General features: G+C 35.7%; 6 protein-coding genes across 8 annotated transcripts; 4 read left to right on the forward strand and 2 right to left on the reverse strand.

Moving 5' to 3' along the window:
* LOC104786564 (PTI1-like tyrosine-protein kinase 2) lies at positions 170-2,147 on the reverse strand. The gene is made up of 7 exons (XM_010511994.2): positions 1,951-2,147; positions 1,473-1,702; positions 1,262-1,388; positions 896-1,169; positions 660-792; positions 493-579; positions 170-374 (listed from the first exon to the last, which is right to left on the reverse strand). The coding sequence occupies exons 1-7, from the start codon at positions 2,036-2,038 to the stop codon at positions 267-269; spliced, it is 1,047 nt and encodes a 348-aa protein (XP_010510296.1). The 5' UTR covers positions 2,039-2,147; the 3' UTR covers positions 170-266.
* Positions 5,216-7,718, forward strand: LOC104786566 (acyl-coenzyme A thioesterase 9, mitochondrial). Its single transcript, XM_010511995.1, has 5 exons — positions 5,216-5,850; positions 6,020-6,191; positions 6,664-7,136; positions 7,223-7,351; positions 7,440-7,718. The coding sequence occupies exons 1-5, from the start codon at positions 5,368-5,370 to the stop codon at positions 7,587-7,589; spliced, it is 1,407 nt and encodes a 468-aa protein (XP_010510297.1). The 5' UTR covers positions 5,216-5,367; the 3' UTR covers positions 7,590-7,718.
* LOC104786567 (TBC1 domain family member 22B-like) lies at positions 7,916-11,937 on the forward strand. Its single transcript, XM_010511996.2, has 10 exons — positions 7,916-8,088; positions 8,208-8,352; positions 8,433-8,613; positions 8,698-8,768; positions 9,018-9,155; positions 9,240-9,331; positions 9,444-9,715; positions 10,166-10,251; positions 10,370-10,471; positions 11,534-11,937. Exons 1-10 carry the CDS (start codon positions 8,015-8,017, stop codon positions 11,693-11,695), a joined length of 1,323 nt encoding a protein of 440 aa, XP_010510298.1. The 5' UTR covers positions 7,916-8,014; the 3' UTR covers positions 11,696-11,937.
* On the forward strand, positions 12,642-16,089 carry LOC104786568 (uncharacterized GPI-anchored protein At1g61900-like). The gene is made up of 7 exons (XM_010511997.2): positions 12,642-12,873; positions 13,970-14,824; positions 14,913-15,158; positions 15,284-15,301; positions 15,405-15,545; positions 15,670-15,717; positions 15,833-16,089. Exons 1-7 carry the CDS (start codon positions 12,858-12,860, stop codon positions 15,907-15,909), a joined length of 1,401 nt encoding a protein of 466 aa, XP_010510299.1. The 5' UTR covers positions 12,642-12,857; the 3' UTR covers positions 15,910-16,089.
* LOC104786569 (trigger factor) lies at positions 16,560-19,614 on the forward strand. Of its 3 annotated transcripts, XM_010512001.2 has the most exons (10): positions 16,560-16,677; positions 16,876-16,972; positions 17,096-17,184; positions 17,290-17,336; positions 17,441-17,514; positions 17,649-17,757; positions 18,202-18,215; positions 18,485-18,586; positions 18,977-19,119; positions 19,442-19,614. In XM_010512001.2, exons 2-9 carry the CDS (start codon positions 16,922-16,924, stop codon positions 19,097-19,099), a joined length of 609 nt encoding a protein of 202 aa, XP_010510303.1. In that variant the 5' UTR covers positions 16,560-16,677; positions 16,876-16,921; the 3' UTR covers positions 19,100-19,119; positions 19,442-19,614. The 3 variants fall into 3 exon arrangements, 2 of the variants coding, with proteins under 2 accessions (XP_010510303.1, XP_010510302.1); XM_010512000.2 differs by lacking the exon at positions 19,442-19,614 and having other exon boundaries at positions 16,561-16,677; positions 18,977-19,241; XR_002037996.1 differs by lacking the exons at positions 18,202-18,215; positions 19,442-19,614 and having other exon boundaries at positions 18,977-19,068.
* Positions 19,693-23,051, reverse strand: LOC104786570 (probable myosin-binding protein 4). The gene is made up of 2 exons (XM_010512002.2): positions 21,671-23,051; positions 19,693-21,577 (listed from the first exon to the last, which is right to left on the reverse strand). Exons 1-2 carry the CDS (start codon positions 22,695-22,697, stop codon positions 19,869-19,871), a joined length of 2,736 nt encoding a protein of 911 aa, XP_010510304.1. The 5' UTR covers positions 22,698-23,051; the 3' UTR covers positions 19,693-19,868.

The raw sequence follows: 24,148 nt of genomic DNA on the forward strand, positions 1-24,148 counted from the left end.
ATTATATAAAAAAATATATTTTATGGTAGAAGATTGGTAAAATGGCCAAAAAAAAAAAAAAATCTTCAACTAATTTGGAAGACAATGATGTTATTTCTTAATTTAGTTATAACTATCAACTAATGACATATAATATAGTATATTATATTCCTAATTGATAGATCAAAAAGATCATCAAAGATTTGATCTTATATACAGTACTTTATTTTTTCTTTCTCCCAAATTAGAGTATATCTCACTTTGTATGAACAAAGAATCCAACACTGTTATGGTACTCGAGGTTTAAGAAGCTGCTGCAAAGCTTTTACAACTGTACTCATCGTTGGTCTACACTCAGATTCGAATTGCACACACAATGCTGCCACTGATGCTAGCTGCGTTGATCACATTACAGATTCATAAATTTTTCAGATCATATTTTATAATTAAGTTATATTATCTCAATGTTCAAATAATTAAAGATACTCGTGAGATGTAACATATATAGTTTACCTTAGCTACTGATTTAGGAGGATATTTTCCTTTTAGCTTTGGATCAACACACTGCATCACTTCACCTTCACTGAGTCTCGGTGTTGCCTAAATAAATAAACGTTAAAAGCAAAGCAAGATACATATTTGGACAAGGCAGTATAGATATAAAAAAAAAAAACACATACCCAAGTTACAAGACTTTGTTGGCCTCGTGGCATTGTAGGATCTACAGGCTTCCTCCCTGTCAAAATCTCTAGAAGAACAACCCCAAAGCTATACACATCACTCTTCTGTGTCAATTGTCCAGTCATAGCATATCTACAAATGGGATGACATATTTTAGCTGCCTAGCTCCTTCATACTATCATCTTTATACAACAAAAAAAAAAAAAAAAAGTTTATGGAACTATAGAAGATTTACTCTGGAGCGCGATAACCAAAGGTGCCCAAGATTCTTGTAGATTGAAGACGAGCAGCATTATCAGGATCTTGATTTGAGAGATTAAAATCAGCAATTTTTGCTTGATAGTCTTCAAATAGAAGAACATTGCTAGATCTTATGTCTCTATGTATTACATGAGGCCGAACATTCTCATGAAGGTATTCTAAACCCCTAGCTGCCTCAACGGCTATCTTCACCCTCGTTATCCAGTCTAGTGTTGGACCTGGCTGTGCACCTCGGACTCCCTTCCTGCCTGTAATAATAGCACATTACACAAGCATGGAGATATATATCAATTCTAACAAAAAAAAAATAGTTTCATAAGGGAAGTCATTATAGCTATACCATGCAAAATGTCGTGAAGTGATCCCATAGGTGCAAACTCATAAGCAAGGACACGAAGGTTTTCACCAACATAATAACCAACCAGTTGAATGAGATTCTTATGGTTCAGTCTTGAAACCATGGAAACCTAAGAAAAAAGGATGTAAAGACATGCATGTTACGTTTCTTGAATGACAAAGGAGGGAAGAGAGATTGAAGCAAAATTTATAACCTGAATCAAGAACTTGGCGTTTGTTTCACCTTCCGGATCAACATCTAGGTTCTTTAAAGCAACTGACTTGCCATCATTCAGAGTTGCATAATATACCCTTCCATATGATCCCTCACCAATCAATGACTTTGATCCAAAATTATCAGTTTTTTCTTTAACCTCATCTATTGACAAGCGAGGAACTTGAATGGGAAGAGGCTTCCTTTGTGCCTCCTCAGGCTTCGCAGCAGCTAATTATGGTCATGTAAACAAACAAAACGTTTTCTTATTAATTAGAAACATACAAAAAACATTCAAGTTCCCTCTTTCAAAACAGTCTCTACTCCTAATCCTTAAGTGCGCTTATTATGATACAAATAATACAAAGCCTGAAAGCTTAAGTACACAAACAATACAACCCAAAATAGATCATCAAATTAGCCTTATACATAGACAGGAACTATGCAGTAAGTTAGGTGATCTCTTGTCTACAACATACCATGATTTCGAGTACTTTTCAGATGTAACCCATCATTTGACGAATCCGAGACTTTTTGTTTAGGTGCACAACAAATCCACTTCCGCATCCTTGTTATGTTATCGTGAAAACTATAGATTTCTTATCGCAAATCTCAACACTTCAACAAAAGACACAGATTTAAAGTATTTCATTTTGCTTTTACAAGGATTTCTTTCAGCTTTTACAAGGATTTCTTTCATCATATTAATAGATAACAATATTATCATATTTTAAAGTATACTTCATTTTCCATTTTAAATTTACCTAAAGTATAATATCTTTATTGATTAATGCATGCCATTCATATATTGAACTAGCTATAACCAATTTTATACCAATTTAGAAGAAAATAATTAAAATTTTATCTACTTTAAAATAATTTTTAAGAAAAAAACAGATCTGAAAAAAATAAATAACAAACAATAAAAAGCTAAATTCGTTTAAAAGACACAGATTTGATTCCACCATGTGCGAGGATTTATTTCATCATATTAATAGATTACAATATTATCATATTTTAAAGTATACTTAATTTTTCATTTTAAGTTTACCTAAAGTATAATGTCTTTATTGATTAATGCCATGCATATATTGAACTATATATAACCATTTTATACCAATTTAGAAGAAAAAATAAAATTTTATCTACTTTAAAATAATTTTTAAGAAAAATCAGATCTGAAAAAATTAAAAAAACAATCAATAAAAAGCTAAATTCGTTGAAAAGACACAAATTTGATTCCACCATGTGCATACAACTATAACTAAGTATTATTCAGAACTTTATCATAATTTATTGATACCAAAAGTCATATTTATTCATTGCTTGAAATTTGTATCAATAATTCAACATTCTAAATTGAAATTTCTCTCTTCATAAATGATTTTGAATTCTTCAATTTATTTTTTCTTTTTTTGTTTTGAAATATTGAGCAGTGTCCATTTATTATTGGAGAAATTAGAAATAAATGTTAAATAATTGAGTTATTGTCCATTTATGCATTCTATAACTATATGTCAACTATTTCTAAATTACCTTTTACAATTGATTTAGCCATTTTTTCAAAAAAAAAAAATTAGATACTTTTTTAGGAAATTGATATTAGGATCATTATAACGTAAAAAATATGTCGTTTTTGTTGCGGTATTGAATGGATAAAATATGATCTATAAAGTTTAGAATACACATTCTAGTTGTATGCTATATATTGTAGATGTTCTACAAAATTTAGATAAAAGTATTATACACACTGTACATGTTCTACGAAATTTAGAAATTATTTATGTTCAACAAATATTAGAATACTAATTTTTACGAAACCTATAATACATATTTTATAGTTTACTCTTTATCTATAAAAATCAGAATATATTTTCTAACATTTACTCATGTTCTAAAATTGTTAGAAAGCATTTTTTTTTTTAATTTTCTATATATTTTACAAAAAATAGAAAACAAATTCTATGTAATTTAAAATTATATAACAGTTATGAAAGAAGAATAGAAAACAAATAGTTTGATATAAAAATATTTGATTTGGACTTGTTTGAGAGGATAAAACAATTATATGAAAACTCAAGTTTTGTAAGCAAGAGAATCGGAAAACAATTATTTTGTTATTTTCAAACTATAATCTTGTAGTATACTATATAACAGGTCATAAAAATAATCAAAATTTTATTTAAGATTCAAATTCTAAAAGGTTATTTAATTTTCATTTTGAAAGTCTTATAGATGGTTAATATATGAGAATTGAAGTCACTAAATCAAGTATATAAGTAAATTTTATCTGTTTTACTTGTAATTTTTGGTAAATAATTTTTTTAAATATTAAAATTTCAAAACTAAAAAATTTAGAACATACAAATACTAATCTTATTGTTTAGAAATTTTTCTGATTCATATATTTCAGGAATTTTAACAATTAAAAAAATACTTTTATAGATTAAAATTGATATCTTTTGAACGAAAAAGAGAAATTAATATCACTATTAATTAAAACAATATCATGATCCCAACATTATAAATTTATAGAGGTTTTACTAAAATGTATATTTTTTTGATCCTATATATTGTCTAAAATGTTTTTCAAAATAAATAAGTTTTTAATTTAAAATTTTAATAGTTGCGCAAATTTTTTTAAGAATATAATTAAATTTAGATGATGTCCAAATCCCTACCAACAATTACTCGCCTCAACACTCGAGGAAAGAATCTCGACCCAGTATGTCCAAGGTGCTTTCAAGGTGATGAAACAATTGATCATATATTGTTTTATTGTTCTTATGCTAAGGAGGTTTGGGATTTATCCAATATACCTATAGATATTTTTCTAGCGATGAATTATGATAGTGAAAGAATCTTAGAGAGTTTCTTGGACATGAAAAATATGGATGAAATGACAGAATTTACAGCTTTACAACCATTGTGGATAATGTGGCATTTGTGGAAATCAAGGAACAAATACATTTTGAAGGTCTTATAGTACAATCATTGGTACTTTCACATAGAGCTAAGAGTGATGTTGAGGATTGGGTATACCGCAATTCGAAATCTCCAACAGAACAAACACTTCAAGGACAATATCCAACAACTTGGACGAGACCATTAGCATCAATAGTGAAATGTAACTATGATGCTGCGTTTGATAAATATACTAATCAAGTCACTGGAGGATGGATCGTAAAGGATGAAAATGGCATTTCAAAAGACTGGGGATCACATAAACTTGGAACAGCAATCTCAGCAGAGGCGAAATCATTATTGGCGGCAATGCAGCAATCATGGATCAAGGGGCATACATCTGTTTGCTTTGAAGGTGACTGTCAACTCCTCACAAAGATACTTCACAATACTCATCAAGACATCAATATACAAGGCATAATTGACGACATCAAATGGTGGGAAACAAAGTTTAACTTTGTTCAATATGACTTTTGTAAGAGATCGTACAATGCTGTTCCTCATCTTTTGGCTAAATTTGGATGTATGCACTGTATGCTTTAGACTACGTGCTTGGCTAATGCAACAATTGTATTCAGACTATACTAATTCATTAATATAATTTACTTTTAGACGGAAAAAAAAATAATATTTAAGCATGTATGACCAACCACAAATATAAAATACATAAATACCAATAATTCAATTATTTATCCCTTATTTCCAATTTTCTCATAAGTTTTAACAAAAAAAAAAAAAATAAAAAAAAAAAAATTTCTCATAAGTTTTCGCTAAAAAAAAAAACACTGTAGCGTGATTAGCACTAATAAGCTAAAGCTCGCTGAGAGAAGAAGAGATCACAAACACTGAAAAGCCAAAAAAGGAGAAACCAAATGGGTAATTCGATCCGTTAAAAAAGCCGAATTCTTTGAATCCACCGTCGTCGTAGATCCATGAGATCTTCAACCGGAAAGCTTCTCCTTCTCTCGCGTTTGAGAAACCGCGGGAAATTTGTTCCCGGAGGTGGCGATGGGTTTCGGATTCCGGCCACGAGGTCGTCGTCGTGCGAGTCTCAGAAGATGTGGAGTTCTAGAACAGTAGTGCCACCGTCGTCAGACGAAACTTCCGATAAAAACTCGATCGACGCAGGATCTTCAATGCGGAAACCAGTTAGTTTGTGGCCTGGGATGTATCATTCTCCGGTGACTAATGCTCTTTGGGAAGCTCGACGTCATATGTTCGAAAACCCTAATGGAGATGAGTCGTCTCATTCTAAATTGACGGCTAAGTCTCCTTCGCGGAGCCGGACTTCGATTCTCTACAAGTTTTCTTCTGATTTTGTTCTTAGAGAACAGTATAGGAATCCTTGGAATGAGATTCGTACTGGTAAATTGGTTGAAGATCTTGATGCTCTCGCTGGAACTATCTCCTTCAAGGTTCTTGTTCCTGATCGTAATGTAGTGAGCTTTAGTAATTCTATGGACTATGAAAAGATTTGACCTTGATAAGTTAGTGATGAGCCTCTTGATATGTTATCTTCACATATGTGTTTGTGATCCTGAGTATTTGGAGATAATCGGCCTTTTGTATGATTTTACTGAACAGCATTGCGGTGGTGACAGCAGTGCAAGATCAATGATTTTGGTGACTGCTTCAGTGGATAGGATTATCATGAAAAGACCAATTCGTGTGGATGTTGACCTCAGTATTGTTGGTGCTGTTACATGGGTTGGAAGGTCATCCATGGAGATGCAATTACAAGTAATTCAAAGTCAAGGTATCATTTTTTTTTCTTTCTGTGATTACATAGATGATAGACACTCGAGTAGTTGGCGCTTCGTTTTGCTAGGAAGAAAGAATGAAGTTCTGATTGATGTTAGGTTGAGAGGCTTGCTTCACTGTTTCATATAAAATAGAAAGGTCATGCTTTGAATTTCAATGAGATGGCAAACAAAGACATATAGTTGTGAATTACCAGTTGAAGCATTGTGAGATGTATTTGAATTTGAACTACACCTATCTTGTATGGTAGACAGCTAACTGACGTTCTGCCATCATTGGAACAAATTATTGCTTTCACGATACCTGTTAACTCAGTATATCTCTGTTTCATTCAATGAAATTGATACCTCTCGTTGTGTTATGGTTTTTTCCCCCTCTCAAACTTCAGTAATACCCACTAACAACCATTGTCATATCCGAACGACTTCATGTTTTGCTGAATCTTCCTTCTAACAATTGTTTTGCAGATGCCAACGAATCCTCAGAGTCGGTTGCCCTTGAGGCAAACTTTACATTTGTGGCTCGAGACGCAAAGACAGGCAAGTCAACCCCAATTAACCCTGTCTCGCCAGAAACTGAACATGAAAAATTGCTATGGAAAGAAGCAGAAGAAAGGAACAAACTACGAAAACAAAAGAGAGCAGAAATTAAAGAAGAGCATGAGAAGTTAAAGGACTTAGAGAGGCTAGATGAGTTATTAGCAGAAGGACGAGTTTTCATGGACATGCCAGCTCTTGCAGATCGGAATAGCATCCTAATTAAAGATACTTCCCATGAATACTCATTGATATGCCAGCCACAGCAACGAAATATTCATGGTAGAATCTTTGGAGGCTTCTTGATGCGCAAAGCTTTTGAGCTGGCCTTTTCCAATGCTTACACCTTTGCTGGAGTTTCACCACGTTTTCTTGAAGTTGATCGTGTCGATTTTATCAAACCAGTGAGTCCTTCCTCACTTTTCATTTAATTGATGTGTACTGTGGGGAAAAGACAGGGATATATATGGCATTTTTTCCTATGATGCAGGTGGATGTTGGAAACTTCCTTCGTTTCAAGTCACGCGTATTGTACACAGAAGCTAACAATTCAGCTGAACCATTGATAAACATTGAGGTTGTAGCTCACGTTACAAGTCCAGAGCTCAGGTCCAGCGAAGTAAGTGTACACATATTTCGAACTATGCACATATCATTTTCAAAATTTTGAAAGGGGGTTTATGGTGATGTGATTTTTGGTGTGATAGGTATCCAACAGGTTCTACTTCACCTTCAGTGTGAGACCTGAGGCCATGAAAGATGGATTGAGAATAAGAAATGTGGTTCCAGCAACAGAAGAAGAAGCTAGAAGAGTGATCGAGCGTATGGACGCAGAGAGACCCATCTCATTGCCTTGATCACCTCATTAGAACCAAGAGAAAAACCCCAGTCTAACTTAAATTATGAATAAGAAAGGATTGATTAATACGAAAGAATAAAACTTCTAATCATTTGATGAACCTTCTAATAATTTTTTTGTCAACCAATCACTCATGTGTTTGTATGACCAACCCAAAACCATATGAGAAAAGTCACCGTCAAATTGCTTTTTATTACCGAATAATAATATGCAGTAAATTAAGTTAACGCCTAAATCCATCATTTGATCATAATTTTTTGCTAAGAAATGGTTATTAATTAATTAGCAGCAATCGTTTTTTTCCTTTAGACATTGAAATCGATGGAAAGCAATAAAATCCAAAAAAATTCTCAATCGAAGAAGAAACTATCTTTGTTCACTTCTCTGGGCACGAAGCTGTCTTGTTGTTGAACATCGGAAACCATGGACAAGAGAGAAGACGAGCAACAAAAGCGCGACGATTCCAGATTCAATCAAACTCTCAAGAACGTCCAAGGGTACCAAAATCAATCCTCCTCCTCCGATCTTGCATTTCTACCGATTCCAATGTCTTAGATCTGTAACTTTCTTAGATTTTTGCTTTGCTTGATTTGTGTGTGTTGTTGTTTTGGTATAGGTTTCTAAAAGGTAGGAGTATTCCTGGTAAGGTATTGTTGACTAGGAGATCAGATCCTCCTCCTTACCCAATCTCTCCAACATATCAACGGAGCTTATCTGAGAATGACGCCGGGAGAAACGAGCGATTCGAGGAATCCGTCGAGGTAATAATACTACTTGTTTGTGGAATATGACTTACTGAATGAAAATGAAATTGAAACATTGAAGAGAGCTTATTTTGTAGGTGGAAGATCATAATTCAAGCAAGAAGCATGATAACACATATGCTGGTAAGCTACGATCAAACTCTAGTGCTGAGAGGAGTGTGAAAGAAGTTCAAAACTTGAAGATAGGTGTTAGATCAAGTGACTCTGCTAGAGTTATGAAGTTCAACAAAGTGCTTTCTGAAACTACTGTCATTTTAGGTACTCTTACTTTTCACTTAGCTCTATGAAAAGACTCTGTTTTACTATGATATGGATATTTAAATCTCCTCTTGGTACCTGCAGAGAAACTGCGGGAGCTAGCGTGGAATGGTGTCCCACACTATATGCGACCTGATGTCTGGCGGCTTCTTTTGGTATGTTTTAGGACTTCATTTATAAGCAAAGCCAGTGTTAAAGTTCTGAACATTTTGACTTGTAATCCGTTTTTTTGTTTTATTATGTACAATTACAGTATCTTCGCTTATATAAGTTCAGAATGAGGGCACGCTTGCACTAGTTACATAATTTATGTTATTAGCTCTTCCAATCAGCATTCTCTGTAGCAACGATTTTTGTTTTTGGTTTGTTTTGTCTATTTGAATTTAAATATAAACTGACAACAGGGATATGCACCACCTAATTCAGATAGAAGGGAGGCTGTTCTGAGAAGAAAACGTCTTGAATATCTTGAATCTGTTGGCCAGTTTTATGACCTTCCAGATTCTGAACGTTCTGATGATGAGATCAATATGCTTCGCCAGGTTTTTCCTCGTACCCTCACTGATTCTCTAACACAACGTACAAAATTTGGTAAAAAATCTCATAGAAACAGTATTCTTTCTCAGATTGCTGTCGACTGTCCAAGGACTGTACCAGATGTCAGTTTCTTTCAGCAAGAACAGGTGCAGAAATCACTGGAGCGTATTCTTTACACGTGGTGAGTTAGGGAGTGCAGGCTATAATTATAGTTGTTTTTCGGGTTATCTTTCAACCAGTTGGAAAATTAAGTTGAAAGCTAAATCCGAAAATTTAATTTGCTGAGTTTGCAGGGCCATTAGACACCCAGCGAGTGGATACGTTCAAGGAATAAATGACCTGGTCACCCCCTTTCTAGTTATTTTCTTGTCAGAATATCTAGATGGTGGAGTAGAAAGTTGGACAATGTCTGATTTATCTGCTGAAAAAGTCTCAGATGTAGAAGCTGATTGCTACTGGTGCTTAACAAAGCTACTTGATGGTATGCAAGATCATTACACGTTTGCTCAACCTGGAATCCAGAGACTTGTGTTTAAGCTAAAGGAACTGGTCAGGCGTATTGATGGTAGGTTCCTGCTAAGCTTGCTCTTGTAATTGGTATTGTCTTTGGTGATTGTTTGAGCAGAACAACTTATGACATACACGACTCCACTTTACAAAATCATTTTTACCTGCATTGAGTCCGTTCGTTTACCATCTTGTTTGCCATTAAGTTCTGAAATTACATCTTCTGCATTTAAATTTGAAGTTAGTGTCTTTAACAGTGTTTTGTTGAGTTTGGCTTAGTGTAATCACGCTTTGGCTTATATCCAATCTTTTGATGAGTTGATGTCATAGAGTGAGATCTAGGGATGCTAATTAGCTTCTCATGGTGCTTGATGCGATTGTACTTCATTTTCTAGTTCATGAATTCATAATAAACCAGCCGTCTATCTTCCAATTTAATACTGGTTATTGTTTTATGATATAGAGAGTTAACACTGTCTCATTTTTCCCTGGCTTTGTTATGTACTAGAACCTGTTTCAAGACACATGGAAGAACATGGGCTGGAGTTTCTTCAATTTGCTTTCCGGTGGTATAACTGTCTTCTGATTCGTGAGGTTAAACACCATTTTGAATTCTTACTAATATAATGCCACAGATTCGTAAATCCCGGTTAACTCTTTGTAGAGTTTTATTTTATTTATGGGTAACTGACAAAACCTTTGAACCTTCTAGATCCCTTTCAATCTCATCAACCGCCTATGGGACACTTATCTTGCTGAAGGAGATGCGTTGCCAGACTTCCTAGTGTACATATATGCTAGCTTTCTTTTGACGGTAAGAAACACTGAATCATATACGATTTATGTTGTTTGTGGAATTGTTTTCTTCTTCTTATCGCGAGAATCAAATACAAGTTGTGTTTGTGAACATTTTGCAGTGGTCTGATGAGCTGAAGAAGCTAGATTTTCAAGAGATGGTAATGTTCCTGCAACACCTTCCTACACATAACTGGTCAGACCAAGAGCTGGAAATGGTATTGTCAAGAGCTTNAAGCTTGCTCTTGTAATTGGTATTGTCTTTGGTGATTGTTTGAGCAGAACAACTTATGACATACACGACTCCACTTTACAAAATCATTTTTACCTGCATTGAGTCCGTTCGTTTACCATCTTGTTTGCCATTAAGTTCTGAAATTACATCTTCTGCATTTAAATTTGAAGTTAGTGTCTTTAACAGTGTTTTGTTGAGTTTGGCTTAGTGTAATCACGCTTTGGCTTATATCCAATCTTTTGATGAGTTGATGTCATAGAGTGAGATCTAGGGATGCTAATTAGCTTCTCATGGTGCTTGATGCGATTGTACTTCATTTTCTAGTTCATGAATTCATAATAAACCAGCCGTCTATCTTCCAATTTAATACTGGTTATTGTTTTATGATATAGAGAGTTAACACTGTCTCATTTTTCCCTGGCTTTGTTATGTACTAGAACCTGTTTCAAGACACATGGAAGAACATGGGCTGGAGTTTCTTCAATTTGCTTTCCGGTGGTATAACTGTCTTCTGATTCGTGAGGTTAAACACCATTTTGAATTCTTACTAATATAATGCCACAGATTCGTAAATCCCGGTTAACTCTTTGTAGAGTTTTATTTTATTTATGGGTAACTGACAAAACCTTTGAACCTTCTAGATCCCTTTCAATCTCATCAACCGCCTATGGGACACTTATCTTGCTGAAGGAGATGCGTTGCCAGACTTCCTAGTGTACATATATGCTAGCTTTCTTTTGACGGTAAGAAACACTGAATCATATACGATTTATGTTGTTTGTGGAATTGTTTTCTTCTTCTTATCGCGAGAATCAAATACAAGTTGTGTTTGTGAACATTTTGCAGTGGTCTGATGAGCTGAAGAAGCTAGATTTTCAAGAGATGGTAATGTTCCTGCAACACCTTCCTACACATAACTGGTCAGACCAAGAGCTGGAAATGGTATTGTCAAGAGCTTACATGTGGCATAGTATGTTCAATAATTCCCCAAACCATTTGGCTAGCTGATATGACTTTTCCTCCATCCATGATGATGCTGTTTTTTTCCTTGGTTATATTATCTTCTTCTTCTTCATCTTGTCGAAATCAGCTTTGGTGTTTTTGTGTTTTTTTCATGGTAAATGCTAACATTCTTGTCTTGTTAATTGTTATTAGTTTATGTATGGTTTTCAACTTTTCATGCCGCACTTGTTGAATCGGTCATCAGTTTGAGTGTTTGTAATATGTTTTTTTTGTAGCTTTCTCACTAATTTATTTGCCTGTCTCAATTAGTCTTTTATTTGAAACGGATAAAACTCTCGCTGTATCCATCCATGCCAATCCGAATCAACCCGCCTGACCCGATTATATTGTTTGCAATTTGCATTTGTTTATTTTGTGTAGGAGGAGATAATACAAAGATTAATGATTAATTAACCTAAAAATTCAACATAGAATGAGGACAATGAGCAACGTTGTCAACAAATCTACTTAAAAAAGAGATGATGTCTTTTGTCTTGGATTCCTAAGCATAATAATATATATATTTTAAAAGTCAACATCAATCAAATTTTGGTCGATTATTTGCATCTTTTTTATTATTAACCTTTGTGGTATGATTGTCTTTATACATTTGATAAGGAATATAATTTTCTAACAAACTAAAAAAACACACCAAAAAAAAAAAACAGATATAGGAGTACTTTATTTCTAGTAAAATTTAAAGTTATGTTACGCTATATAAACTTGAGCATTATGTTCACTATTTATAGTAAAAGTATTCTATTCACAGAAATAAAATTGTAAAAATATTGTAATGATGAGTCATCACTTTTTTTAAGCCCATGCCTAATTACGGTAAAATGAAAAAAGGAGTTTTAAGGAAATAAGAAAAAAACATTAAAAAAAAACACAGTGAGAAGAGTTAAGAGAGAGAGAGAGAGAGAGAGAGAGAGAGAGAGAGAGAAAGGTAAAGTAAAGAACTCTCAAGTTTTTTTTTTCTTTCTTTTGCTTTCCCTTTTGTGTGGTTTATCATCTCTCAGTCTTCCTCCTTCTTCTTCTTCTATAACGCTCTTCGCCATCGTTTCGGTTTTCTCGAGGAAGTGTTTCTACTGGGGGAAAAAGCTCCTTTTTACCCACTTAGTTCTTTACCTTTTTGCTCAGAGAAAAATGGTTTGATTTTTTGTTAGAGATGGTGAAATTTGCAGGTATAGTTTCGTCTTCCTTTAGCTATCCCTTTCTTCTATTAGGGATTTGAAAGTGTAGAAATCAGTGCCAATTCGAGTAATTTTATGGTTTCGTTACATGAATGGTCTAATTTGATGGTTTCAGTTTGGAGCGTTGTAAGTTTTTTTTTTTTTTTTTCGTAGAATCTAGAGTGTTGAAGGATTGGGTATTGACCCTTGTGTGTGTTTTATTTTTCTGGGTAGAACATAATGTTTTTTTTTTTTTTGGGTGGATCGGAATAACTTAGGATCTTGAATACAAAAAGAGCAAATGGTTTGTTAGATGCCAAAAAACAAAAATAGTTGGTGGAAGAACACTAGATTTATAGATTCTTTTATGTTATTTTTATATGTTGGAGGGTTTGGATTCTTTTATGTTCGTTACTAGTTGGAGGAATACTTTATAAGACCCCAAATGTTCGTTGGTATCATGAATAAGAGAGGTGTATATAGTGATGTGGTTGGTCTATTCCCTGTAGATGTCCATTAGTTTCATTGTCTCGAATGGGTTCATTGAAAGTCACTTACTTTTTTTTTTTTTTTGGGTTTTTTTCCTTTTCCTGAAGGTTGTTTTTTTTGCTAGCCTTGGTACTGGTCATGGCTTTTATCTGACTACTGTGTTGTGCCTTTGATGAAACTAATTAATGTTGCGGGGCAAGTTAGCTATGGAATCTTTAGAAACTATTTGTTTGCTTAAGGGGAGTAAGTTTAGTTCTCATTTTCTTTCATGTTGAGTTTTGATTCTTGTTTGTGTCGTGAGACAAAGTTTATGTTTTCTGTGGCTAACAAGAATCATTAGAGTAGGTTCACGACCTGTTTTTTTGGGTTTCCATAGTTCACTGCAATGATTAATTATATTTTTCAGACTTGTTGGAATGAGTTTAGTAGTTTTATGTTGGCAATGTTTTCCCCAAGCAACAGCATTACACATTTCCGGTTTTAACTCATAAGAAAACAATTTGTTGCTTGGGAGATCGTTTCTCTTACTTGATTCAAACTCTGTGATCGCAATAATGTGGTTTTGTAAATATACTGTATAAAGCTGTTTGTTAATGGGTTACTTTGCTTCTCTTATCAGGCTATTTGGTTTATCGCTTCTTGTTATTTATTATCTGGTTATCAAGCTTCCAAGATGTAGCTGCGCATGATAAGCTTAATGAGCATAGTAGTAGATCGACAACCTCTGAGTTGGCAAATCCACCTGGTATTGGAGTATCTGGTCCCATTCAAGTATCGCCGTCAGTCATCCCCAAATATGCATCCCCTGCTCTACCTTGGACACCACCAATGTACCCTACTTTTCCTGATACATATGAACCCAAGTTAACCGGCAATTGTCCTACAGACTTTCAAGCAATTTCAAGTGTTATCGATACAGCAGCTTCTGATTGTTCCCAACCTTTCGCTGCACTTGTTGGGAACGTGATCTGTTGTCCGCAGTTTATAAGCTTACTTCATATTTTCCAAGGACAGCACAACGTGAAGTCAGATAAGTTGGTTCTGCCTGATGCAGTTGCTACAGATTGTTTTTCAGATATCGTTAGTATCTTGGTCAGCAGAAGAGCCAACATGACAATACCTGCACTTTGCTCTGTAAGATCGTCAAATCTAACTGGAGGTTCCTGTCCAGTAACAGATGTCACAACGTTGGAGAAAGTTGTTAACAGTAGCAAATTACTGGATGCATGTCGCACTGTTGATCCTCTTAAGGAGTGTTGTAGGCCAATTTGCCAACCTGCAATTATGGAAGCTGCGCTTCTTATTTCGGGACACCAAATGACAGTTGGCGATAAGCTCCCTTTAGGAGGATCAAGTAACCTCAATGCAATTAATGACTGCAAAAATGTGGTCTATTCATATCTTTCCAGGAAGCTTCCGGCAGACAAAGCAAACGCTGCATTTAGAATTTTATCGTCCTGCAAAGTTAACAAAGGTACTTTCTGAACTGTATCCTATTATCTTTCATATTGATCTTCCTTAGATAGTCTTGGAAATTATTCTGACTGTACATTGTGTTACAGCTTGCCCGTTGGAATTTAAGGAGCCAACCGAAGTAATCAAGGCTTGCCGTAATGTGGCTGCGCCAAGCCCTTCTTGCTGTAGCTCGTTGAATGCATACATTTCTGGTATACAGAACCAAATGCTAATAACAAACAAGCAGGCCATAGTCTGTGCAACAGTCATTGGTTCCATGTTGCGGAAAGGTGGTGTGATGACAAATATCTATGAGCTTTGTGATGTCGATCTCAAAGATTTCAGTGTCCAAGGTAACTTTTGTTTTAGACTCCCAAGTAACAACTGTATCGTCTAATCCTCTACCTTTTGATTGAATTCCTTCCTGACATTTGCCCTCTTTTTCTGTTTCTGGGTATGCTTGTGGGCAAATAAGCAGCATATGGAATGCAACAAGGTGTGCATCGATTCATCTTATATTCCAAAGGTGCTTAGATAGTTATTTCCCAAGATTAAGCAAAAGTGTTAACGATCTTTTTTGGGTAACAATGTGAATATAGGTTGTCTTCTCAGAAGCTATCCTGCAGACTTGATATTTGACAACACAACAGGCTACAGCTTTACATGTGATTTGACAGACAACATTGCAGCTCCATGGCCATCTTCATCGTCAATGTCGTCTTTGTCTCTGTGTGCTCCTGGTAATCATTTCTCTCAACCTGTTGTTCTCTTCTTGCTTATTGTTGGTAGTACCAGAAAACTAAAAAAAAAATTGATTGCAAAAAGAGTTTTGCATATTCTTATTCAATTTACTTAAATATGCAGAGATGTCATTACCTGCCTTGCCAACATCCCAGACTCTTAAAAATCACGGTATGTGTAGTTTCCTTGGCAGTGTAATCTCTAGTCTTATTAGTAAAAAAGTCCATGGACAAATTTTAAGAAGAGAACTCAAAGATGTGCATTTTGTTCAACTCGTAATTTGCAGGGTGTCGTGATGGTGGGTTTGGAGCGTTGCGGCTCATTAGTTTGGTATTTCTACTGTATGTTGTTGTGAGACATTAAAATTGAGATTTTAGGAGGAAGGTTTTTTTTTTTTTGTTTTTGGTAGTCAGTGAGGAAACTTTGGATAAAAAAAACAATGGCATGCTCAATTTTCTTCTGTATATGTAATCTTAATAGGGCAAGGGTAATGTAGTAGTAATATCTTTCTCTCAATCTCATGTATAGTAGTAGCAGTTTTTATTTCTCTGCTTCTGTTTCTCCAAAGTTCTCTGCTTCTGTTTGGGTTATTCATTTGCACTTTTGGAATTGAAGATCAGATTCTGAATCTATCCGAAGCCGAAAAAAAGCTTTGTCCTGTGAGAAAAACGTAACAAAAACAAAAGAATGAATCTTCCAATCCAACCAAAGCCTATTTGTCAATTTCTCAGATGAGTCTAACAAAATGATTATTTTGAAGTTTTAAAACCTTATTCAGAATTAAACGATAAAAGAAAATGAAAAAAAAAAAATCTAATCAAACATCAAACTTGAAATTGGAATTAAAGCATAAATAGCCAAATACAAGTAAAATTTAGAAAAAATTGAGTAAATATTCTTGAGTGATATACAGATTTTTGGTTAATAGTATATGTTTTTGAGTTTTTTTTTTTTTTTTTTTTTTTTTTTTTTTTTTTTTTTTTTTTTTNGAAAAAGTCGTAAACAATTCAATTCAAAAGGGGCTTACGAAGAAAAAGATAGAATCATCATCGTTCCCTGAGTGAGTTTATCTTCTTCCTTATTCATCTCCCGAAGTCTCTCACAGAAGAACTCTTTCCACTCAAAACAAAGGTGATCTCTCTCATCTCTTTCTCTCTCAATCTCCTATCGATTTTTTTTTATACTCTATGCTTCTGTACAAACTTCCGGCGAACTCCTCTGCTTCAGTTTTCAAAAATTCCGGGCAAACAAAAAACACTCTTTCTCGAAGAAAAAAAAAAGTAATTTACCAAATCTTTCGTAATGTTTTGTCTTCTTTAATCTTATTAGAGCACAAAGACGCCAGAGAGAAGCAACAAACAAAGCTAAATCGAGAATGCAGACAATCATAATCCACAATCTCTCGTTTTGCAGCTTTAACTCCACCGTTAAGCCCCTCCTTTCTTCTTCTTCTTCTTCTTCTTCTTCTTATACTCTCTATTCCTTTGTTTATTTATTTAATTCGGAATTATGTAATTTTGTTCCAACACTTTTGTTTAATTATTTGCAGTTGATTGATCCAAAGCCAAGATTTCAGTTTTCTTCTTTTGTTACTCTTCCTCCTTCAACTTATTCACTGCAACACAAACTCTGTACAAGGTAAAACCTTTCAAGAACTATACAATATTCCAGAGCTATATTTAGATTAATACAATATTCAATTCTTAGATGTGTGCTTTTGTAATCAAAACTAAAATAATACAGAGCTACGACGAATAAACAGTTTATCGCAGTTTGTGCAGCACCATCAGGTTCTTAACTTTATAATTAATTATATATGATTCTCTACTTTTTTTTTTTGTTTTTTTTTTTTTTTTNCTTTCTTTGACATGAAAATGTGGTTTCCCTTTCGTAGATGTAGAGACTTCTTCTAAGGATGAATCTGTTTTGATTACCAAAGTGGAGACTACAAGCAGCAATGAAGTTAAGGTATGCTTTTGTTGTTTCTGCGTTAAAAGAAGCATTGATTAGTGGGAACAAGGATAACACTGAACCCTCGTGATGTAATCTGTGTCTTGAGACTTTGCTTTCTACCTTATGTTTCCTTTATTGGCTGAGTGTAGGTGCATGTACATGTATCAGGAGAGAAGACTCAAACTGTGTTCAATAATGTATTTGAGAGAATGGTTGCTGCAGCTCAGCCAATTCCGGGGTTCCGAAGAGTCAAAGGAGGTACGACATCACAAATTGCCGTATTAGCTATGTGATCTTGAAAACTTACTTTCGATAAACTTTATTGTCTAAGTTGGGGCTCTCAATCCAAAATTCATTCACTCTGGATAGATTTTAGGCTTAGAAACATGTATTGGGTGTCTTTTTAGCTTACTCTGAGGGTGCAAATTGTTTGATATAGAGTTAGATTGCATGCTTCTTTCAACTCTCTGCACTTTTTTGTTTCGTTATTGGCTTTAGAAAGATTTGGATAAATAGGGTGGACATCTAAGTTATAACAATGCTCATAGATATAACACAAAGTTCTGGAAAATCTCTGTTTTTTTTTTTCTTTGTAGTTAATATGGTTTGTTACTGATGACTAGTTGCTGACTCTAACTCTTTGTTATTTCTGTTTTCTTTTCTTTTCTCTCCTGCATCTGCTTATCAACCTTGGAACTCCAGGAAAGACCCCAAATGTAAGTTCTTGCTTCAGTGTATCTTAGAGAACCCATTAGTTTAGCATTAAGGTAAAATATATTAACCATCAAGTGGTTTTGGCGATGGGACCTGTATTTTTATTTTTGGGATTAGACTTATCTGCCAAAGATCATGCGATGCACTGTAGTGATACTCGTTAGATTCAGAGTTCTTGGATTGATCTTATATGCTGGCAAACTCACTTAAATACATTCTTTGAGTTGTTCTTTGGCCTGTGCTTAAGTTCCCCCTTTCCTTATATTTGCAGATACCCAGAGATATTTTGCTAGAGATCCTTGGATATTCTAAAGTCTATAGGCAGGTGATAAAGAGATTAATCAATTCTGCTATTGAAGACTATGTTAAACAGGTATTTCATATGCTCAAGCTTCTCAGTAGACTATATTTCAGATGGCAACATTGTAAATTCAATAAATAGAACATTTTTGAAACATTTCATACTTAGAATCCGATAGGTGCTAAATTGTGGATACTTGGATAGTGAAATGTGAACCCGAAGAACATTTCATACTTAGAAACACGCTAGCGCTTTCTGAGGAATGAGGAGTGACCTGAAGCCAACCTATTAAGTTAGGTCATTGTTTGAAGGTCCACCCTCTCTATCAGATTTAGCTACTAGAATTGGAATTATCGTCAACAGCCTTAGGTTGATTGTGTAAAACCAGTTGAATCAGTGAGTAAGAAAATTTTCTGGCTGGAGTTCAAAAGGGCTTGATTTTGGTTGTTGATGCTTACGTAGGAAGACCTAAAGGTTGGCAAAGAATTGACTGTCGAGCAAAGCTATGAAGATCTTGAAGAAACATTCGAACCTGGTGAGAGTTTCAGCTTTGATGCTATAATAAAGCTTCAAGAAATGAGTTGAAGAAAGCGTTGATCCTTTAGGTACTTATCATTGTGATTTGTCTTTTTACCTTCTCCGGTAACAGTTAGATTTCTTGTCGAGTAGGAAAGGATTATCACATTTGGATTAAGCTTCTGGTAATAAAAGTTTGAAACTTCAGTTATATCTTGGTCCTAAAATCTTGTAGTTTTGATGATATGATTGGTGGGTTCTCCAAAAAAATAAGGTAGCCACACAAATGATATAACTAAAAAGAAAGAATAAATGAATGATTCGGTTACACTTCCTAACATGGATCATGTTTAGTTCTCTTCTTGCATAGACGATAGACTTTTCCAACCGCACCTGCACTCCATGTTACAGGCAATCAATCAATCATCTTCTTACTATCCCAAGATTGTGTGACTCCTGAAGCTCCCCAACTATCTTTTCAACTAATTCTACCCCTTTTCATTTTCCTATTATTACAAACACAAGCTCTGCCTTTTGTGTCTCTAAATGTTTCTCTACCGTTGAAACCTCGTTCGCTAAGGTAATCCACTTCTTCTTGCCCTTCCTGTGAGTACTATGCTCAAAAGAATCAGTTTCCATGTTGGGAATTGCTTTCTTCACCATATGTTTCTGCAGTGAATGCTGGTATATTATCTTTATGCCTCTGCAGATTATTTTGTTGGGTCTCCTGTGACCATCACTACTAAAGGCCTCTCAAGCCTGAGAAATCCATTTTCAGCACTCTTGGCGTTTTCTTCCTCCAGCAAGTTGATGTAGCTTCTCAAATGTGTATTCTTTCTTAATTTCCTGCCGTGGGAGAACCGGTAAGTTTGATGTCTGTTGAAGCTTTATTGCTGGTCTCATCAGTTGAGGCGCCACTCGTTTCTTCTACATTACCGAGAATTCCCATGCTAGCGAGAATTTCGTCTCTTGGCTCATCTGGATACTTTGCTCTATAATATTCTAACTCCATCTCAAGATCTTGTATCTCCTTTTCCCTATCAGCCAAGACATCGTTTGCCCTCTCAAGTGCATCAACGTCGTGTTCTGCTTGCTCATCCATCATTCTCAGGTACTGTAAAGCTTCCATATGAAGAGCTGCTTTCTCCTCTTGCAACCGTGTGATCATTGCCATTGCTTGGTTTGTAGCAATAGCTGAGGCACTTCTCTCCTCCTCTAATTCTTTAGTCACTTCCCTTAGGCATTTCCTGTCATGTTCTAGTTGTTGCTTTAACAAATCAACACGGTTTTCGCCTTCGATGTCACTGCTAATGCTTACCAAAGATTCCACAGAGGCAGAGTGCTTTAGTTCCGGTGATTCATTTGAAGTATTACGAGTCTCTGTTACCTTCGAGGAATCTCTATCACTGTGCTCTAATGAAGATTCTTCTTTGGTAATTTTTGGTGACGCCAAAGGTTCAGTCTCTTTATGATCTCCATGCTCTTCTTCAGCCGAGCGTTCTGTGACAGAACCAGTCATATTGTCTGATGTCACTAGCTCAGATTCTTCTTTGGATATTTTTGGTGACGTCAAAGGTTCAGTCTCTTTATGATCTCCATGCTCTTCTTCAGCCGAGCGTTCTGTGACAGTAGCAGTCACATTGTTTGATGTCACTAGCTCAGATTCTTCTTTGGATATTTTTGGTGACGTCAAAGGTTCAGTCTCTTTATGATCTCCATGCTCTTCTTCAGCCGAGCGTTCTGTGACAGAACCAGTCACATTGTCTGATGTCACTAGCTCAGATTCTTCATTATCCACGTCCTCGTTAGTACTGGAATGGTCTTTTGCATTCGAATAGCCATCACTTGTTCCTTCTTCCTCACTGGATTGGTCTGTGACAGAAGCAGTCACATTGTTTGATGTCACTAGCTCAGATTCTTCATTATCCACGTCCTCTTTACTGGATTGGTCTTTTGCATTCGAATAGCCATCACTTGCTTCTTCTTCCTCACTGGATTGGTCTGTGACAGAACCAGTCGCATTGTTTGATGTCAGTAGCTCAGATTCTTCATTATCCACGTCCTCTTCAATACTGGAATTGTCTTTTGCATTCGAATAGCCATCACTTGCTCTTTCTTCCTCACTGGATTGTTCTTCAGCAGATGAATCTTTTGATGTCAATGGCTCAAAATGTCCACTGACCTCATCCTCTTCTTCATTACTGAAGTATTCTTCTGCAACATTGTTTTCCTTAACCTCATTTTCTTCCTCACTTGACTGCTCCTGTTCCAAAGAATCTGACATGTCATTCGACGCCAAAGGCTTGGAGTCTCCTTCAACTCCATTCTCCTCATCACTAGAAGGTTCATTTTCAACAAAACCAGACACATCCATAGCTGCCTCAAATTCTTCTGTCTCCACGGCTGAACTGGGGATGTTTTGAGCAAAATCTGCCGAATCATCGTGCTCTTCATTCTGGATTCCCCGAGAGGTACCATTATCTCCAGAAGGACTCAAGAATTCCCCACCAGCAGGAGATGACTTGCCACTTACCTCAGCTTCATTTTCTGCAAGTAACAACATCAAAATTAAAGACCAATATGAAACGTTGCATATATTCGGACATAAGCGGTCGTGCAAAGCCAAAATAATAAGCATACCATATCGTGGTGCTGCTCCTACAGCATACAATTTTTTAGGTGAACCAAGTAAAAACGGACGAGCTTCACTCATACTTATAAGCTCAGAGAGGGCATCATCATGCCTCTTTGCTTTAACAGGTCGTTCCTGCCGAGTCTTGTTTACCAGATTATGCTCAAGCATTGAAGATGTCTTCCTTATGTGCTTATCCTGGTTGTCTTCTCGCAAATCAGGCTGTTTATGATACGACATCTTCTTGTCTTCAAACGATTTCCGAGATCGAGAGTTGTGAACACGTTTCTCAGATGGCTCAGCATTGAAATCTGCTATTTGGAGGAGTGCATCATCATCTGAAAACAGGAACTCGGAATCAGAATCTGAGTGAATCTTCAGCTCTGAGTAACCCACATGAGCCATGCCATCGCTGCGGCTTCCAACATCAGCATACTCAGCACCACTTGTTGTCTTATGATCTCTCATCTTCTTCAAGCTTCCACTGCTTCCTCGGCGACTAAGATGCCTTGGAGCGGGAATGTTTGGTTTACCGGAGGAGTTTCTTCCCCGAGAGCCTAACCGGATCAGTCTCTGTGTATGGTGCCTAGTCCTCCATGGTTTATTGCAACAAGAACATGATCTAGGGTGAGCAAAATGGCTTTTAGAGAGCAGATCATACCCTAATTTACCAAGAAGTAATCTGTTCATGTCTGGATTCGGACCAGTCATTTTGGTGAACGACAAGAGACAATCATCGCACATGCTTCGACAATCAGCAAGGTTGTTGCCGTGATTCTGACACGACATGTAAGATGAAACCTCTGATCTGTGGTTTCTGCAGAGCAAGAATCTCCAATGTAGAGGGTGAAGAAGCTTGGAACAGAGGAAACATGGCATCTGCAATCTGCAGTAACGAGCGAACCAGACGAGAAGATAGGAGAGAAGAGCATCGATGAACATGAGGAATATGAGAAACCATTCGCAGGCTGCGTACGTTAACACAGGCGTGAACCCGTTTGTGACCTTTTGATCAAATATAACATTTGAATCCATCTTCAAACTGGTGATGATGATGAATCCTGAAAAACATTGAAACTCATCTCAAAAAACTATCACAACAAAGAGAAAAGAATGGAGCAAATGTGGGCAAAACTCAGAATCTTGCGTCTGAGATTTGCATGAGCATGCATGGAAGCAAAAACGTAAAAGGGATCATAAAACTTGAGAGAAGTCTTGCCTGGGAAATGGAGGTTTGGTCAAAAGAGAGAAGAGAGGAGGAGGAATCTGGGAAAATGAAGACTCTTCCTTGTTCCACGGTAACATCAACCAAAACTTGTTCAACGATTTGTTTATGAGTTTGCCTAAATTAGTGTTCAACGATTTGTTTTGAGTTCGCCTAAATAATTGTTACCTTTCTCCACGTATTATTATTATATATATATATATTTTTTTTCATATTTCGTATGAGGAAAAGGTTGACCAGATTTTATGGAATTACCATAAACTTTAGATGTATTATTTTATAGGTCAAGTTTATCATACTTCATCAATTGATTTAAAGAATCAAAACTTTGTTGATTAAATACCTCACATGCAATCAAATTATTATGGAAATGTAACTAATTCTCTAAATATTAAAAAGAGTCATTGTTGCTATCAAGCCCACATGTTTTTCTTAAAATGTTTAGTTTTCATTTATTTTTATTCTACTATTTACCAAACACTCCTAGTTTCAATCTACATGTATTGATTGGTACTGCATTGCAGGAGTCTCGTAGGAATCTCATATTTGCTATGACTATGAGGCGCAGAAACTTACAGAAAATCAGATTGAGATGGGAGAAGCAGAAAGCTGAAGCTGACGTTTGAAGAGCCTTGCTGTGAAATGTGCGTTTCTCTTTTGTTTTTCTCTGAAACTGACGTACCCTCCTCCATTATAAGATGCTTCTCCACCACTACCATATTTATGTTCTGTATTGTTAGATGTCAAATTTCATTTTTTTTTTCTTTTTTTTTAGGCTTATCGAAAATCAAATATGTGGCTAGTGTTAGGGTCACAAGTTACTCAACAGTGACTTGCATGATATCTGAATTCTTTCCTTCGTGAAATTCTAGGAGTGGCTATCACAAAGAACACAACAGAAAACAAGATCAAATTGGCATGCAGATATTAGTCCAGATAAAGAATGTGACAGAAAAGGAAAAGAGATAATGCACATAAAAAGTCTAGAACAATGAGTGACCACTACACCTGCAGACTTTGGCATGAAATATTGTATACCAGGGAGCGTATGACAATGTTTTTTTTACCTCCAAGAGAAAATGGGAACCAACCAAGGCCCTATATGATAACCAAGAGAAAGAGAGTTTCAAAACTTGGGAGAACAGAGAATAACTATAGTCATTTGCATCTGTTCACTGGGAACAGAGTTTCACTTCACCTGATTAAAATATGAGTAGAAAGGTAGGACTTGCGGATATGTTTGAACTATTCCCCATGACTT

The sequence above is a fragment of the Camelina sativa genome, chromosome 5, assembly GCF_000633955.1.
Source record: "Camelina sativa cultivar DH55 chromosome 5, Cs, whole genome shotgun sequence".
Lineage (NCBI taxonomy): Eukaryota > Viridiplantae > Streptophyta > Magnoliopsida > Brassicales > Brassicaceae > Camelina > Camelina sativa.